The 17,967-nt window shown below is 41.5% G+C and overlaps 1 protein-coding gene across 1 annotated transcript; it reads right to left on the bottom strand.

Annotated features, from left to right (window-relative positions):
- Positions 1–13,590: 13,590 nt before the first annotated feature.
- On the bottom strand, positions 13,591–14,185 carry LOC118839656 (zinc finger protein 580-like). Its single transcript, XM_036747154.1, has one exon. The coding sequence runs from the start codon at positions 14,162–14,164 to the stop codon at positions 13,691–13,693; it is 474 nt and encodes a 157-aa protein (XP_036603049.1). The 5' UTR covers positions 14,165–14,185; the 3' UTR covers positions 13,591–13,690.
- Between the last annotated feature and the right edge of the window lie 3,782 nt (positions 14,186–17,967).

The following is a 17,967-nucleotide window of genomic DNA, read 5'->3' as shown; positions in this document are numbered from 1 at the left end:
CTTCTTTCCTTCCTTCCTTCCTTCCTTCCTTCCTTCCTTCCTTCCTTCCTTCCTTCCTTCCTTCCTTCCTTCCTTTCTTCCTTCCTTCCTCCCTTCCTTCCTTCCTCCCTTCCTGCACCCAACCCTATTAATAAGTCCCAAACTGCATTACCATGAGACAATTCTCAGTCACTGATAGATAAGGTCAGGCCTAATCTCCAAACTTTAAATTAAATCTGAATAGATCAAAATGCAATGAGAGAAATGTCCTTTTAAAAAGTTGACTAAAAATATGTTCTTTGTGGAGGACAAAACACTGTGTTCTGTGTTTTTTAACACGTAGCTGGAAATATTCTAAGACAGAGACTATCTTCTGAATTATCAATTGTGATTCACCTGTTTTTTTAAATGACATAGTAAATTGACTTTCCCTGGGACAACTAAGACTGCAGCTAATGGATCAGCTGCCTTGTGCATCATGAAGTTGAAGGTATAGTGGATCATTGTAGTTTTGGGGAGAGATTTTTTTTACATCTTATAAGGGACTCAACGAAAAACTGCAGCTAGTTGAAAGATGGGTGAACAGGATGGTGAGGGACTTAAAATTTTGTCACAAAATGAACAATTGAAAAACTAAGTATATTAATATTTTAGAGAATTATGATATGTTGTTAAAAAAAGACTCAAGGAGTCTTCTGTCTTCATACTTTTGAAGGGCTATCATATGAAAGAAGGATTCAACTTTAGCTCAATACAAGAGAGGTAGTTGAATTTTTTTGCTGTATTATTTAACATAATGACATATCTCTGAGATCTCAGTTTTCATTTTACCTTGCCCAGTCCCTAACCACCATGTTACCTCCCAGCCATTTCCAAATGGTGCCACCTGCTCTCTAGCTCTCTTCTTCCTCCTCCTATGACCAGAATTCAGACTGTCCCTGGAACCCTGGGCTCTGACAGGCAAGGTTTCCACCTGTCTTGCCTGGAACCAGGTGACACCACCAATTTCCAACCATTTCACCTTCCCTAGCCCATTTCTAATCCAAGCTCCCCTTTATGTAATCTTCATCTATTAAAATGCACACTCCTTGAGGAAATGAGTTGTCTTGCTTCTTTTGTTTGCTTGTTTTGTTTTGTTTTTGTATCCCCATCACTTATCACAGTGACTGCCACATAATAAGAGGTTAATAAATTTTTTCATTCATTTGTTTATTTAACCAATAAACATAACTAAAACCTGAACCTTCAGTCATTGCAGCCTCTTTTTCCATCAAGGGATCTCTTTGCTTTAAACCCAAAGGGTATGGACTATATTCAATTCTTGAGAAGCTTGGATACTTACACACACACACACACACACACACACACACACACACACACACACACACCCCTCCATACTCATATCTAAAGATTATATATAGATCTTTCACCAATACACAAGTTTATATTAATAGTTGCGTAGCATGAGCATGTGCAGCATTGCTCTGCCTAATTTCAGCAGACAATGTGTGCTGGCTCAACTTTGGGGTGACAAAGTAATCCTCTTATTGGTCCCTTAATCTACTAATAATGGGGAGGGTACAGGGAGGCTGTTATCAAAAATGCACCATACATACAGCCAGGAGAAGTGGCCTACTCAGTGAACATTAAAAGGAGATTTATTCTACTCTATCCCTTTCTCACTTCAATGCTCTAGTGTAGCAATAGCTCACTCTAGACTTTGAATGAGAAACTGAGGGAGGGGTCACCTTTCCTCCTATCACAACAGCATAGTTAATGCTTTGATATGACATTTAGAGAAGTCTCTAAGCTTAATGAGCTGATCTTGGGCAATAGGATTCCTGGATGACACTTCTACTTTCTGTTTCCATCCCAGAGCCTAGATGACTGGACAGTGATCCCCAGATAGATATGACCAATGTTGAAGGGAATCTTATAAGTTTGAGATGTCCAGAGATTAGAGAGGGCTCTTGTCTGGAGCCAGCTCCTATCGGGGGGTATTTTCTGCATTATAGAGGATTACCACAAACACAGGGAAGGAACTCAACTCTTGTTTTGGATTGCCAGAAGTTTGGATCCCGAGTGAATTATTTTAGACAGTGCAGAGCTGAGGTGAAATATAAAATGTCTTTTAAGCAACCTTGAAAACTGTATCATCTTAATGTCTTAAGAATCCACCTCCAAGAAAAAGCATTATAGTAATTACATTCATGCTACTATTTGTGTGTAGGCATATACATAGACACATATGTGAATATATATGCATATATATTTTGTGTATATACATGTGTGTATTATATATGTGTATATATGTGTATATGGGTGTGGATGGATGTATGGATAGATGGATGGATATATAAAACACGATTAGAACTGTCCAAAAATAGAATGGACTTCTAATGAGGTTCCTATGGTGTTCCCTGTCTATATCACTAGAAATGTTCAGACTGAGGCTAAACCTGCTACAGATGTCATGGAAGAGATCCCTGTGTGTAGACATTATTGCACAGTATAAAGAGTTTTGAATTTGGAGTTGAAGGATCTGGGTTCAAATCTCATATCTGTCATTTACTACCTATATGACATTAGACAGGGCACTTGGTCTCTTTGGGCTGTAGTTTTCTCATCTGTACAATGACTTATGCAATCTCTAGGATCCTTTGTATGTTTAACTCTATGATTTATATTAACCTCTAAGTTCCTTTGAAATATTAAGGTTCTGTGATTCTTTGTTTGTGGAATAGGAACAATTTAATTGTAGCTGCTTACATTTCTTGAGAGACTGAAGGAGTAACCAAACTCTATTACACTGCCTTTGGGACCTACAAAATCATTGGATATCAGTGAAGGTGAGTTTTATTGTTAAAACCACTGGTCTATCTAATTTTTTTCCGGTGGTGATGTGTTGGCACTTTCTGATTTCTCCATGTCCATGTATTCTAGACTTAGTCATCCAGAAGTACTGTTCTATCCACAATTCTGGCTTACCACTATAATAACTCTTTAAAAACAATCAAATACATTTGTAATCTGCCTCTCCCTCCATGCTCCTTTGCTGCCTCTGTTGAACAACAACACAAACAGATAAAGATTAGTGATAAGTCATCCACTCTCTGAGAATCATAAAATAATGAATAAAAACATTCATTAAACATGATATACTTACTTGTAATGTACTTACTATGTCCATTGAGCTAGGCACCAAAGGATACAGATATAAAAGTGAGATGTCCTTATCCTCAAGGACTTGACATTTTAATGAGAGTGGGGAAACATCTCCAAGGGGAATGATGACCTGGGAAAGGAGGTAAGAGTTCAGCAAATTGCAAAGAATGGAATAATAGGTCAGTCAATTGATACTCCCTTTCTAGAGTCAGTGGAAATATTGATTTGATTACAGTTCTCTGGGCAAGAGCTGGAAAGCAAGAAGGAAGGAGGATATATGTAGCAAAGTAGGGAAGAAAATAGGGTGAAGAGGAGGTTGCATCATCCCAAGAAATGGAGAGCAGAGTGGCTTGGCTCCTAAGTCAATGCTTCTTTGAAGAGAAAGATAGCTGAGTAGTAGAAGGTCATCCATTCTTTCATAGTCATAGGGAACTTGACACTTCCTTATTACTTTTGACCACGGGGGGGATTGGCCTAGGTTCTGAACCTTATTGGTGAATAGATACAGGAGAATGGCTAGCAGAGTCACATGGTAGTTAAATCTCTACTTATTAGCCAAAACATCAGTACCTCTCAGATAAGGTGAAAAGAGGCCAGTGCTACCTATCAGATTGCTTAATATGATAGAAAAGGAAGATGATAAATTTTGGAGGGGAGGGGAGAAAATTGGGCCACATTAATGCACTATTAGTGCAGTTGAGAACTGATCCAACCATTCTGGAGAGCAATTTGTACAAAGGGCTAAATTTTTATGCATCCCATTTGACCCAGAAATAGGTCTGGATCCCAAAGACATTTTTTTAAGAAAGGAAAAGGACCTATTTATACAAAAATATTAATAGCAGCTCTTTTTGTGGTGGCAAAGAATTTGAAATTGAGGGCATGTCCATCAATTGGTGAATGGCTGTACAAGTTGTTGAATATGATTGTGATGAAATAGTATTGTGCTATAAGAAATGATGGACAGAGGGGGCAGAACCAAGATGGTGGAGTAAAAGCAGGGAGTTGCTTGAGCTCTCCCCCAAAACCCTCCAAAAACCAACAAATTCTAGAGCTACAGAACCCATAAAATGACAGAGTGAAACACATTTCCAGCCCAAGGCAACCTGGAAAGTGGACAGGAAAGGTCTATCACATTGGGCTGGGAGCAGAGCACAGTAGAGTGTGGGCCAAACCGTCACAGACAGAGCTGGAGCAGGCCTAAGGGAAATTAATCACTGGCAGCTGTGGCAGTTTCCAGACTTGTCAACCCACAAATGCCAAAGACAACATAAAAGGTCAGTGGGAAAACTCTATCAGACTTGGGTAAGAGAAGAGCATGATCTGGCCCCAGCCCAGGGCAGTGGAGGTAGTGGTGGCAGGTGGTGGGAGCAGAAGCAGCTCCTTCCAGAGCTCCAGGCCCACAGATGGGGAGGATCAAGCAGTTGATCAGAGGGGGATTGCAGGGATCTCTTTGCTGGCCCTGAGGTAGGATTCGCTTGCTTTGCTCGGCTTGGATCTGGGTCACAGTTCTGGGGAGTGGTCCCAGGATAAGGTGGAGTGCTGGCATGACAGAGCTTGTGGCAGCTGTGGAGAGGGAATCCTCCTCATGGTTCCAAGGCAAAAAGGAGTGCTTGAGGTCACTCACAGATCAAAGCACAGGCCAGGAGAGGAAAAACACCTCTCCTTCAATCATACCACCTTAGAAGAACTGAAAATTTACAGGTGCCTAGAAGTATCTTTGAAAACAGCTGAGCAAAACTCTTGAATCTTGGGACAGAGCACTATCCACTCTGGAAGCAGAGTCCTACATTGACAAAGAGCTCAAAGGTCAAGTAATTGGCTGGGAAAATGAGAAAACAGCATAAAAAACTCAGACTATAGAATTTTAATTTGGTGACAAAGAAGATCAAAACACGCAACCAGAAGAAGACAACAAAGTCAAAGCTCCTACATCCAAAGCCTCCAAGAAAAATAAGAATTGGGTGCAGGCCATAGAAGAGCTCAGAAAGAATTTTGAAAATCAGGTAAGAGAAGTAGAGGAAGAATTGGGAAGAGAAATGAGAGTGATGCAAGAAAATCATGAAAAACAAGTCAACAGCTTGCTAAAGGAGACCCAAAAAAATACTGAAGAAAATACCATCTTAAAAATAGACTAACCCAAATGGCAAAAGAGATCCAGAAAGCCAATGAAGAGAAGAATGCCTTAAAAAGCAGAACTGACCAAATGGAAAAGGAGGTCCAAAAGCTCACTGAAGAAGATAATTCCTTAAAAATTAGAATGGAGCAAATGGAAGCCAATGACTTTATCAGAAATCAGGAAATTGTAAAACAAAACCAAAAGAATGAAAAAATAGAGGATAATGTGAAATATCCCAGTGCAAAAAGCCCTGACCTGGAGAATAGATCCAGGAGAGATAATTTAAAAATTATTGGGCTGCCTGAAAGCCATGATCAAAAAAAGATCCTAGACATTATCTTTCAAGAAATGATCAAGGAAAACTGCCCTGATATTCTAGAACCAGAGGGTAAAATGGAAATGGAAAGAATCCACCATCACCTCCTGAAAGAGATCCCAAAAGGAACACTCCTAGGAATATTATAGCCAAATTCCAGAGTTCCCAGGTCAAGGAGAAAATATTGTAAGCAGTCAGAAAAAAACAATTTGAGTATTGTGGAAACACAATCAGGATAATACAAGATCTAGCAGCTTCTACATTAAGGGATTGAAGGACCTGGAATATGATATTCTGGAGGTCAAAGAAGCTAGGATTAAAACCAAGAATCACCTATCCAGCAAAACTGAGCATTATATTTCAGGGGGAAAATGGATATTCAATGAAATAGAGAACTTTCAAGTATTCTTGATGAAAAGACCAGAGCTAAATAGAAAATTTGACTCTCAAATACAAGAATCAAGAGAACCATGAACAGGTAAACAGGAAAGAGAAATCATAAGGGATATATTAAGGATGAACTGTTTATATTCCTACATGGAAAGATGATATTTGTAACTCATGAGACATTTCTCAGTATTAGGATAGTTGAAAAGAACATATATGTATACACACACACACACACACACACACACACACACATGCACACACATACACAACGTGCACAGGGTAAGTTGAATATAAGGGGATGATATCCAAAAATAAAATTAAGGGGTGAGAAGGAATATATTGAGAGAAGGAAAAAGGGAGAGATAGAATGGGGTAAATTATCTTCCATAAAAGAGGCAAGAAAAAGCTGTTACAATGGAGGGGAAGAGGGGGTAGGTGAAAGAGAATGAGTGAATCTCACTCTCATCAGATTTGACTTAAGGAGGAAATAACACACACTCAGTTGGGTATCTTACCCTATAGGAAAGCAGGGGGAAGAGGATAAGGTGGGAGATGATAGAAAGGAGGGCAGATTGGGGGAGGGGGTGGTCAGAAGCAAACATTTTTGAAAAAGGACAGGGTCAAAGGAGAGAATAGAACAAATGGGGGGCAGGATAGGAGGGAGGGAAATATAGTCAGTCTTTCACAACATGATTATAATGGAAGTGTTTTGCCTGACTACACATGTATAACCTGTATTGAATTGCTTGCCTTTTCAATGAGGGAGGGTATGGAGGGAGGAAGGGAGAGAATTTGGAACTCAAAGTTTTAAGAACAAATGTTAAAAATTATTTTTACATGCAACTGGGAAATAAGATATACAAGCAATGGGGTATAGAAATTTATCTTACCCTACAAGAAAGTGAGGGGGAAGGGGATAAGGGGGGTGGTGGTAGAAGGAAGGGCAGACTGAGGGAAGGGGTATTCAGAATGCATGCCATCTTGGGGTGGGGAGGAGGGGAGAGATGGGGAGAAAATTTGGAATTCAAAATCTTGTGAAAATGAATGTTGAAAACTAAAAATAGATAAATTAACTAAAAAAAAGAAATGATGGGCAGGATGCTTTCAGAAAAACCTGGACTTACATAAACTGATGCAAAATGAAGTAAGCAGAATCAGGAGAACATCGTACACAATAACAGCAATGTTTCGCAGTGATCAGCTGTGAAATACTTAGCTACTATGATCAAGACAATGATCCAAGACAGTTCCTAAAGACGCATGATGAAAAATACTATCCACCTCCAGAGAAAGAACTGATGATGGCATCTGAATACAGAACAAAGAATAGTACTTTTCATGGTTTTTTTTGGTGGGGGAGTGGTCTGTGTTGTCTTTCACAACATGACTAATACAGAAATGTTTTTATATGATAGCACATCTATAAGTTATAATAAGTTGCTTACTATCTTTGGGAGATGGGTAGGGAAGGAGGGGAGGAGAGAATTTGGAAATCAAAATTTAAAACAAACAATGTCAAAATTGTTTTTACATGCAATTGGAGAAAAATAAAATATTAATAAAAATATTTGAAAGAAGCCATTGCTAACAGATGGGGCCAGCTGCTCTTTTTTCATGGTGTAAAGATACTGCATTGGTTTATTCTTTCCTTCTCCATTTCATTTTACAAATGAAGAAACTGAGGAATTAAATGACTTGACCAAGGTCACACAACCAGTAAGTATCTGAGCCCTGATTTGAATTCAAGAAGATGCGTATTCCTGACTCCAGGCCTGGCACTCTATCCATTGCACCACGAGATTGGATTCAAATGGGGCTCAAATTGACTTCCTTTAAGGAACTAATGTTACCAAAAGAGTTATTTTTGAATGAAAAGAATCCAGTGTTACTTCCATGCCACAGTGAGAGATTAGAATAGAACTACCTTCAACCACACACTTAAATGACAGACAGATAAAAAAATAAATTTATTTTGAAAGACCTACAGAAATGTGCATGTTTCTCATTGACCAAAAGATCTAGAGCTAGTACATATGTTCGAGATCACCTGGTCTAACCCATTTATTTTGCAGTTGAGAAAATTGAGGACCAGCCAGGTAAAATAATTTGCCCAGGCTCACCCCATCAACACGACAGTGGAAGAGCCAGGATTCAAATGCAAGTCTTCTGCCTCTCAAACTAAGGTTATTTCATTTAATTTGCAGATTGGAGGAAATCCTGGGAAAAGAAACTTTTAATCAGACCAAAGGGAGTAGAAAGACTGTTGAAGCAAAGAAGATAACAAAAAGAACTTGTCTAGGAAAGACATCAGGCAGCCTGAAATGATTTGATAAAAAGCTGCCCAAATCCTGCTTCTGAAATTCAACCTCAGGCTGAGATCCCAGGAAATGAAGCCAGCTCCACAGGCATGATGTGGCCCCACCATGACTAGAAGGGCTATATGGTTCAAACCTCTCACTTTACAGATAAGCAAACCGACTCCAAGAGAGAAGTTACTTGTACAAGGTGGGGGAGATTTATTCACTATTAGTCACTATGTGACAAATAATTGCAAATTAATGTGCAAATCATTATTTTTTCTCTATTGTGAATCTGGATTCTAGAATAAAGCAATCCCTTTGAGGGTGGGGGTTTGAGCAATGCCTCATTAATCCGAGAACACAAGAATATGCCTGAAACATTAGCACCAAGATGTGAGTTGTAACAATGATCAGAAAGCCACCTAAACCTTTTTTAAAAAATAGCTTGTTTAAGGACTCTGAGCTTTGAACCAGAAAATGATGTCAGTCCTTTGAGACAGTGAGAAGAACCACAGATTTAGAGATAGAAAGGACCTTAGAGCTCATCTACTTTGACCATCTCATTTAACCTAAGAAAGTCTTGAGTCAGAAGACTTGAATTCAAATCCCCTCAGATACTTACTAGCTTAATGACCCTAAGCAATCTATTAAACTCCCTGTACCTCATTTTCCTCCTTTGTAAAATGGGGATAACTTCAAAAGGTTGCTGGGGGGATCAAATGGGTTAACATACAAAAAGCACTATATAAATGCTAACTTTTATTATTATAAGCAGCCTAGAGATCTAAGAGGCAAAGGTGAGAAAAAAGTGAATTCCATGGATCAGAGACAGTCATTTCCAAGGGGACAGAAGATGGGGCTCCCTGAGTGGGGAATAGCAAGAAAGCCATTTGGCTAAAGAGTAGAGTTCCAGAAGAGTGGTCCAGAGAATTTGAGTGACTTGTCCAAGGTCATGCACATGGTGATTGATTTGTTGTTCAGTTGTTTTAGTCAGGTCAGACTCTTCACGACCCAATTTTTGGAGTTTTCTTGATTTGCTATTTCCTCCTCCATCTCATTTTACAGATGAAGAAACTGAGGTAAACAATGTTAAGTAACTTGCTTAGGGTCACACACAGTTACTAAGTGTCTGAAGTCAAATTTGAACACGGGTCTTGTTGACTCTAGGTGTGGTGCCCTGATAGAGTTAGAATTAAAACCTGAGTCCTCTGACTCCAAATCCAGCCCTCAATTCCTGTACCATACTGCCTCTAAGATTTTGAAGTAAAAGAGTTCCATTTCCATTTTATGTTTTTAAAATGCTGTTTTAATTTCAGACATCTAGAAGTCTTCTGGAAATTTTCATTCTGCTCCATCAATACAAAACTGGATAGCATTAGCATGCAAGAATAAAAACATATTTTTCCAATAATGAATGATATTGTGCGCTTTCAGTGGGTTGTTGATCCATAGCTCTCCAAACTCCGTTTCTAAGGTTTGGTGAGGAAATTAAAACATATAAACTATATTCTGACTCTTAGTTATTGTCTCTCATCACTAAGTAATGCTTCAGTCTTTTAACTGAGTTACTTTGTGAAAAATCCTAATGAAGGAAAATGATTTGGGGCTGTTTGGCTGTATTTTATTTATTTCCATGTAATACCATTAATATCCCCAGAGCTTCTAAACCTGCCTATATTCCATCTGTTGTCTTCCTGCCAGAAAAATTCCTACTCTGCCCCAGAAGGCTTTGTTTCGATTGAATGAAGCAGCAGAACCCTAAACCTTCTGGAATTTGTCAGCATCACACAAGCAGATAAAAAAAAATCAATAGGCTTTGGAATGTCACATCAGATCTCAGGGCTAGAAATGAGAGGTATCTGGTAATGAAAGATAATATGAAGACATACATGGGAGAGAGTTGTTTATATGCCTGGTGGCAATGTCTACTTAACTTTTTTTCTTCTTTTCACTTATAAGTAAACCATCTGATCTGACCCAAGGAGATTAGTATTTCCTAAATGGCATAATCAGTGTAGTCTGTTTAGATCAGGTCTCTTCACCAAGATGGAGGGAAAAAATATAGAGACAAAAATAATTCAAACGAATGATGAATTTCCACCAATGCAGCCCCTGACTTCAAAGTAGTCTGCTAGATCCTGTGTTACAAAAATATAAGTATATCATCTACTTATGATTGGCACATCCTAAGGTACCTGACGTCCACTTAACCCCAAGAATATATAATTTGTAAGAGTGCCACTCCTTCTGTCTACATTAAGATAAAATGGCATAGCCCCTAACATGTGCAAGCCATCTGCTCATTGCACGTCATTGGAAGAGTTGACTTCCTAGAAACATTAGGTTGTTTGCTTCATTTCCTTGAATCAGACAAAGATAGTAACCGAGGGAGAGGCGGTAAATTGGAATGTGCATCCTCTCTTTCCCTCTATATGTGAGTGGGCATGTCCACTAAATCAGTTGGTATGCTCCTATAAGCCTGCAGTTAGATCATTGGAATATTAGTCTCTATTCCTTGAAATCCTGCATTTGATTAGCATAAAGGATTTTCAAATCTTATAGAGACTTCAGTAATAGCACAACAATCATATTTAACTGGTAGCTATATAGCATTTTAACCATTACACTATGAGGTAGAGAGTATAGGCATGATTCTGCCCATGTTACATATGAAAACACTGGGTCTCAGAGAGGCTAAATTACTTGCCCAATCTCACACAACTAGAAGAACCCATCCACATATATCTGGATGACTTGAAAGGCAACCCTCAGTAACTGTGGAAGTTCATTATCCTTTGTAAGTAGATAAGACTTTATCCTTCTGCCATATTTTGCACTACACTCTAACTTCCATATTAGGTGATGCTGAGAAACTGTTGTGCACTATTTTTCAACTTCCCATTCTGTGGTGGATCCCATATTTTGTTTTGTGTGTATTGAATTGCATCTAATGAGAGACAGAATATTGCAGACAGACTCTCTCAGAACTTCAGGGTCTTCATTTGTAAAATGAGGGGGTTGGAATAAATGACAGCTAAGATCCCTTCTGTTGCTTGTTCCACAAACTTGTGAAATCTTTGTGACCAGAGTATAGTGGGAAGGCTAGTGGCTTTCTAAGTTCATACGATAGCTCTGCTAATTCGTAGAGTCATAGATTTATAATTGGAACTGACTTTAGAGGCTATTGAGTCTAATGCCCCCATTGTACAAATGATGAAACTGAGGCACAGAGAAGTTAAGTGACTCTCCTAGGGTAATTTAGATAAGAAGTATCTGAGCTGGGTTTCAAATGTAGGACCTTCTGACTTCAAAGTCAGTGCCTTATCCACTATCTAATCCAATCCAATACATATTAATTAACGGTCTACTATGTGCCAGGCATCGCGCTAAGCTCTGGGAATAAAATTAATATAAAGTAAGACCATTCCTGCCCATAAGAAGCTTACAATCTAATAAGAGTAAACAACAGTGAAAAGGAAGGAGAAAAGTAGGGATGGGGATGGGTGGGGTGGGAGAAAGTGAAGAGACCAGGAGGCATCTGATACAGGGGCATCTTGTCAAGGAAACTAATTTTAATTCTGTATAGTTTGATTTTTATTTTTCTGTAATTTTCTTTTCTATTTAATTCTCCTCCCCACCTTAGCCTAGTTCAGAAGAGACCTCTCCCTTCCTAGCAGAGAACTGTAATCTATTCTCAGCCCCTGAGACATTGGGTAAAGCCTTTTGTCCTTGCTATCCCCGCGCCAAGATTTGGGTGACCTGGTCTACAATAGGGGAAACTAAGCCAGTGAAAACCTGAGTGAGATAGCTTATGTTTTTCTAGCCAAAGATTGCAAAAGGAAGCTGGTTTCATAATACAGTTAACATTCTTTTTAAGTGTCAGAGAGCAGTGGGTCAGCCACATCTGAAAGCCATTTTCCCTAGTTGTAGATTTGTCTACCCAAGTCCTCCCCCTTTCAAGGATGAAGTAATGGGGAGGCACTGAAGATTCTTGGTCTGCTTCCTCATTAAAATGTCCACCAATCAGGATTGCCAGGGAAGGTCTCAATGATACACTGTCAGATCAATCAGAAAGAATATATGCCTAGATATAAAAGGTGGTCAGCCCTTGATTTGGGTCTTTTGGCATGATAAGACCCCTCAGTTACCAATTTGCATGCCCGTGCTCATAAAGGATATCTTGCAGAATTGCCTCTGCTTGCCCTCTGTTAAATTCCAGGCCCCACATTGTTCTGTGGAGTTGAAACCAGGCAGAGCAGCAAATGCAGAGTGGAGTGAACTAAAAGGTCCAGTTTCCATTTTCTATAAAGGAAGGCATTGGGAGGAATTCAGTACCCCACCCTCCAGCCTTCCAATCAGGGAGGAGAGGAGGCTGAGGGAGGTGCCATCAGTCATGTCTTGAGTCAGAAACAAGATAACGAGATTAGAGGTGATGAGCTTAACCTGGGAGCTATATCTGGTTCCATGGAGTTGAAACTAGGCCAAGCAGCCATTCTACCTGTGTAATCTTGGGTTGCCTGACTTTGGGCAACTAATCCAAAGTGGATAATCAACCTAAATGTAGCCCCACTGAGGCATCACTTCTTTTATGTGGGCTCCCTGGAAAAGTCACCCCAGGTTTGAGACACTCCATTGTTCAGGACCCATTCAAAATCATAGCTCAAGAGCCCCCATTAAGCTGTCCCATTTATAGAAGACATTGAATAAAATAACAGCAAATAAAGTGACAAGGAGATTGCCACCATGTGGACATGAGACATGCTATTGCATAGATTTTTTTTTTTTCAGATTCAGGAGCGTCCCCCCACCTCAAGGGGATTCGGGGTGCTTAGAGATCTCGTCTCCAACTCCTTAAGTGACAGGGCAAGAAACTGAGGCTCAGACAACAAGGAATCCAGGAATTGCGTCCCCCCACCTCAAGGGGATTCGGGGTGCTTAGAGATCTCGTCTCCAACTCCTTAAGTGACAGGGCAAGAAACTGAGGCTCAGACAACAAGGAGCGGGTCGGGGCCCCACCGCAAGCCCCTAGGGTCGAGGATTCTAGTCCTGCTCCGGCCAAATTCTCCACAAACGGCCCAGGGGCCTGGCTCCGAGGGCCGCTCACCCAGCTGGCGCTGCGCGGGGGGGGACCCCCAAGCCCTTCCTAGCCCTGTATCTAAGGCCGGCCAGGGGCCTCCCTCCCCGGTGTCTCTGGAGCCTGAGGAGGGAGGGTCTCCCACGTGCTCAGATCTGAGCATCTACTCCCACCGCCTCCGCCCGACGCCTGTTGCAGGAGCCAGGAAACAGACACCTGGAATTAGCACCGGTCACAGCTGCCGGCATTCGAACCCAGGTCGTCCTCCGTCTCCCAATCTGGTGCTATGGGCTGCCTGCCGGCCAGTCTAAGCCCAGGCAGGCTCTGCACGACGCTCCCCTCACCACCTAGTGGCCCCTGAAATGCTGCGCCAGCTCTCCGGAATCGTGGAAGCGCCGTGGGCGCAGGGGGCATGCGTGGCACCGGCTGCCTCCGGGCTGGTGCATGGCGCGGTGGCGGGACAGGTGGCTGGAGCGCTTGAAGGCCTTCCCGCAGGCCCCGCAAACGAAAGGCTTGAGCTCCGAGTGAGAAATCCTGTGGCTCTGCAGTCTGAAGGGGCTCTCAAAGACCCGGCCACACTCTGGGCAGCCGAAGCCCTTTCGAGAGGCCACGATGGTGCAGCCAGGGCCAAGCTCGCCTCTGGCCGCCTCCCCCTTGGGGCCTGCCCGGGGCGCCTCATCCTCCATCAGCACGGTATACGTGTAAGGGACCCCATTGGCATCAATGAGCAGGTACCGGCCCAGCCTGGGGCAAGGTGACACCGGAGAGGCTGAAGGTTCCGGCTTGGGGAAAGAGGCTGCCTTCGAAGGAGGGGCGTCCATGGCCTTCTCCAGGGAGGATGAGGGGTGCTGGGGGCAGCAGCTGCATCAGGACAGAGGGCTGGCGCCGCCGGGGAGGCCCGACGCAGCTGCTTCTAGAGGCTCCCTGCATAGATTTTTATATCAATAGGGGAAGGCACATGTGGAGAAAATTTTTAAGGAAATTGTTAAAGGAAACATATATGAAGGACACATGATACATACATAAGTCACTCATTACCAGGGACCACATATGATGGACATATATTTAAAGAAAATATGTGGCCTGGGAGCACATATGAAGAATTATATGATGGGGGGCATGTGGCTAGTTGTTGGCACAGAAGGCATATATATAGGCAAAATGTATGACCAAAGAAGGGGCAGCTATGTGGCACAGTGAATAGAATGCTAGCCTTGGAGTCAGAAAGACTCTACTTCCTGAGTTCAAATCTGGCCTCAGACACTGTAATGTTAGTGGAATAGGAAGATCTTCCCTGTCCATTAATAGGCCTATGTGACCACATGAGTTCAATCACAAGTGTGGTGCATCCTGAGTCACACAGAGCCCACTGGCATAGGAATTTGCCTAAGGAGGAACTCGCTTAAAGAGGAAGTTTACTTACTGGGGGACTTGCTTATAGGAAGGCTTATATACCTTTTGGTACTAATCTAATTAGGCACTGAGTCAAGAAGGTTGTGATGCCTTCTGGCTCTGAGCCTATTAGCCAAAAGTGTATATATATATATATATATATATCCTGAGGTTGGTATTTTGCTTTGGGGGTTCGCTTATGAGAAGGACCCTTTGACTCGCTGGATGGGACTCTGACTAGCCGTTTGTTCAGAGCCCCGCCGCCCCCCCCCCACCCGACTACTCAGATGTATCTGTGCTCCCCCCATCCAGTAGTATGTGTAGGTGGTTGTATTACTTTGATCAGACAGCTGTCTGTTGGTCTTTGTACTAATTTCTCTGCTTGTATTTTCTCTGCTTGTGTTTTCTCCATGTTCAGGGTGCTGACCTTTCTCCTGAACTAGTGAATGTACCTAAAAATTGTTGACCCCTTAAAGCTGCCTTTCCTTGAAGAAAAGCAGATCTAAAAACCTGTGCTAGCAGGCCATCTTGGGTGTACCAGGGTGCTTGCTGTTACAGACAATTACTAGCTGTGTGACTTTGGGCAAGTCATTCAACCCCTTTTGCCTCAGTTTCTTCATCTATAAAATGAGCTGAGAGGGAAATGGCAAACTATTCCAGTATCTTTGCCAAGAAAATCCCAAATGGAGTCACAAAGAGTAAGACATGACTGAAAAACAAGTAAACAACAATACAACCTAAGAAATTCACACCTCTCACATTGCAAAACGGCTCTAAAATCTGATCTTCACTTAATAAAAAAAGCCCTTCTGGGGCAGGTTTTCCACTCTCTCTACCTCATCGCTTTTCTCTCACACACATACACAACATCACCTCCCACTGACTCCGTCCTCTGTGCTGAGAACAGAAGTACTTGAGAGTGACTGATACTGTGAAGGTGTCTGACCTGCCCTACAATATCCTGTCAGATCCTGTATGGCCTCCACCTCCTCCCTGTGTCCACCATGATTCTTACACTAACTGTACAAACCCATGTGTCTCCACACAACGTTGGAAAGACAAAAAATAAACAGAAAAATGCTGCTATCTGATGGTCTTGTCATCTTTCCTGGGCATGTTGTCTCTACTTTCCACTGGCCATTATATTGTTTCTAATGAGAATCTCTGATAGCTTTTTGGTTGCTATCTTCTGTGTTATGAGTTTCTAGACTTCATAACTTCAGGGCTACCCTGATTCCTGTCTGTCAGCCTTTGTTGATTAAAAAGCTTTTTATTCAAACTGAAGCAATAAGCCACCATGCTAAGTTAAAGAAGAGTGAATGGAAACTAGGCAAAATATTCTTAGGCTAAAATAAAGTCTTTTAGCTACCTTAATTTGGAGCTAAATCTCAGTACATTGTCCTGGACAGCTATGTAACTTAGGGGAAGAAATCCCTTATAATAACTGTGGTTTGTGGGAATTTTCTGTGTCCCTCTCTCCTCACTCCACATCCATTTCAGAGGCTCTACCAAAGAATCTTCATGAAAACTACATGGGCCATGAAGCATGCCTCATTTCCCAAGGTCCTCTCTAGCTTGTCATGCAAATGAACTCATGCAGAACAAAAACTAAATTGTGGAGATAACATCAGTGTCCTCTACTCTCCTGGTTCATGTTGCTGACCTTATTGTGTGTGTTTGTCAACAGCAAAACAATAATAAAAATGACCTTGGCTTTGGTGCTATATTGTGTCCAATGCCTTAAAGTCTCCATATGTGTAAAGTAGGGATAATAAAAAACTTACACTACTTACTTCATAGAGATATTGTGGGAAAGTACTGTGTAAACTATAAAGCATTGCTTAAATGTGAATTGCTATTGCTGTTATTAAATATTGTCAATATACTTGTGAGCCACTTTGTTACCTAGTCTATGGTAAGAATTCCTAGATGTGAAGATTGGAAGCTCTTTCAACAATCCAACTAGCAGCTGCTGTGGGGGTGGAAGACCACCCAACAACAAGAACGCTACTCGCATGCTGCAAAAGCACAGGTTCTTTTGATCTGCTTAACTAAGGAAAGCAAAGTGAAGGGGTTGACAAGCTTACTTTAATTCAGCACACAAATATCATTCACTTAGTTCAAGGGAAAAAGCCAGCACCCTAAACTTCAGAATAAATACAAACAAATGCCAAACATCAACAAACAGACCTTATCTGATTCAAATCCCAATACATAGTTACCAAATTTCAACAAAGTCTCAGCATCCAGGTTATAAGCTGGAGGGCTCCTTAGCTACAGCTGCCCTGAGTCTCCGCATCAGCACCACCCCGAGTGAGAGCCCTGCGCAAATGGCTCTGTCCTCTCTTCTTATAGGGTTTCAGATGTCATCAAACGTCACCTGAATGACCAGAACTTAGGCTGCTATGATTGGCTCTTGAGTTAGCCCCTCCCCTTAGGACCCTGGGAGGTTCACATCCACATAGGTCAGGTTAACACCTAGTAGGGGTTAGAGCCTGGGGCTTAGCACTTAGTAAGACTCAATGAAATACACTGAATTACTCAAAGGAAACAAAGTCAAACTCTTCAAGGGTACTTGTTGAACTAAGTGCTAAGAGCCCATTTTGATTACCAAGACAGAAACACTCTAAATAATGAATATAACCTTGAACTTTCCTGTCATACCATTTGCTATAAAACAGAACTCAGCCTAGATTGGGCTAGCTTAGATCTTATTCAAAGTGGCTTATTTATAGAAGGATGTGTGAGAATTGGCCTATTTCTAGGCCCTAGCTGATAGAAGTGATGCCATGTTTGACCCCTAATTGATGTCCCTATATGCCATGAAACTTCAATGTATCCAACAACTGACTTGGTCAGGATTATTTAGGGGTAGGGAAACAAGGTTATCAAATTGTCAGCAAACTTTATTAATGTCAACAGCCTTGTGGTTGATAGGGAGGATTGCAGTCCATACCACCTAATGATTGATTGCTCCAAAGGTCCTCTTCCCACTCAGTCCCTTTGACTCTACCCATCCACATCAGTCAGACACAAGGGAAAAGATCCAGGAGATCTGGATACTCAATAGGAGTACTCAAAGCCACCACTGTGTGGCCAATCAGCTGTTAATGTGTTCCAATAGAACTGAAAGTTGATAATGCCACATATGCTTACATGCCTATGAGTAACAAGCTGCCTGTGTCATGGTCATTTAAATGCTTATGTTCCTTCTTGATACCTCCTTACCCAT

Source organism: Trichosurus vulpecula, chromosome 2 (assembly GCF_011100635.1).
Source record: "Trichosurus vulpecula isolate mTriVul1 chromosome 2, mTriVul1.pri, whole genome shotgun sequence".
NCBI classification, from domain to species: Eukaryota; Metazoa; Chordata; class Mammalia; order Diprotodontia; family Phalangeridae; genus Trichosurus; species Trichosurus vulpecula.
Note: the sequence above shows the minus strand (reverse complement) of the source record. Positions and strands in the feature narration are given on the sequence as shown.

Excerpts from the sequence above, each read along its gene's own strand:
- LOC118839656 (XM_036747154.1), bottom strand. The coding sequence starts at position 14,164 with ATGGACGCCCCTCCTTCGAAGGCAGCCTCTTTCCCCAAGCCGGAACCT.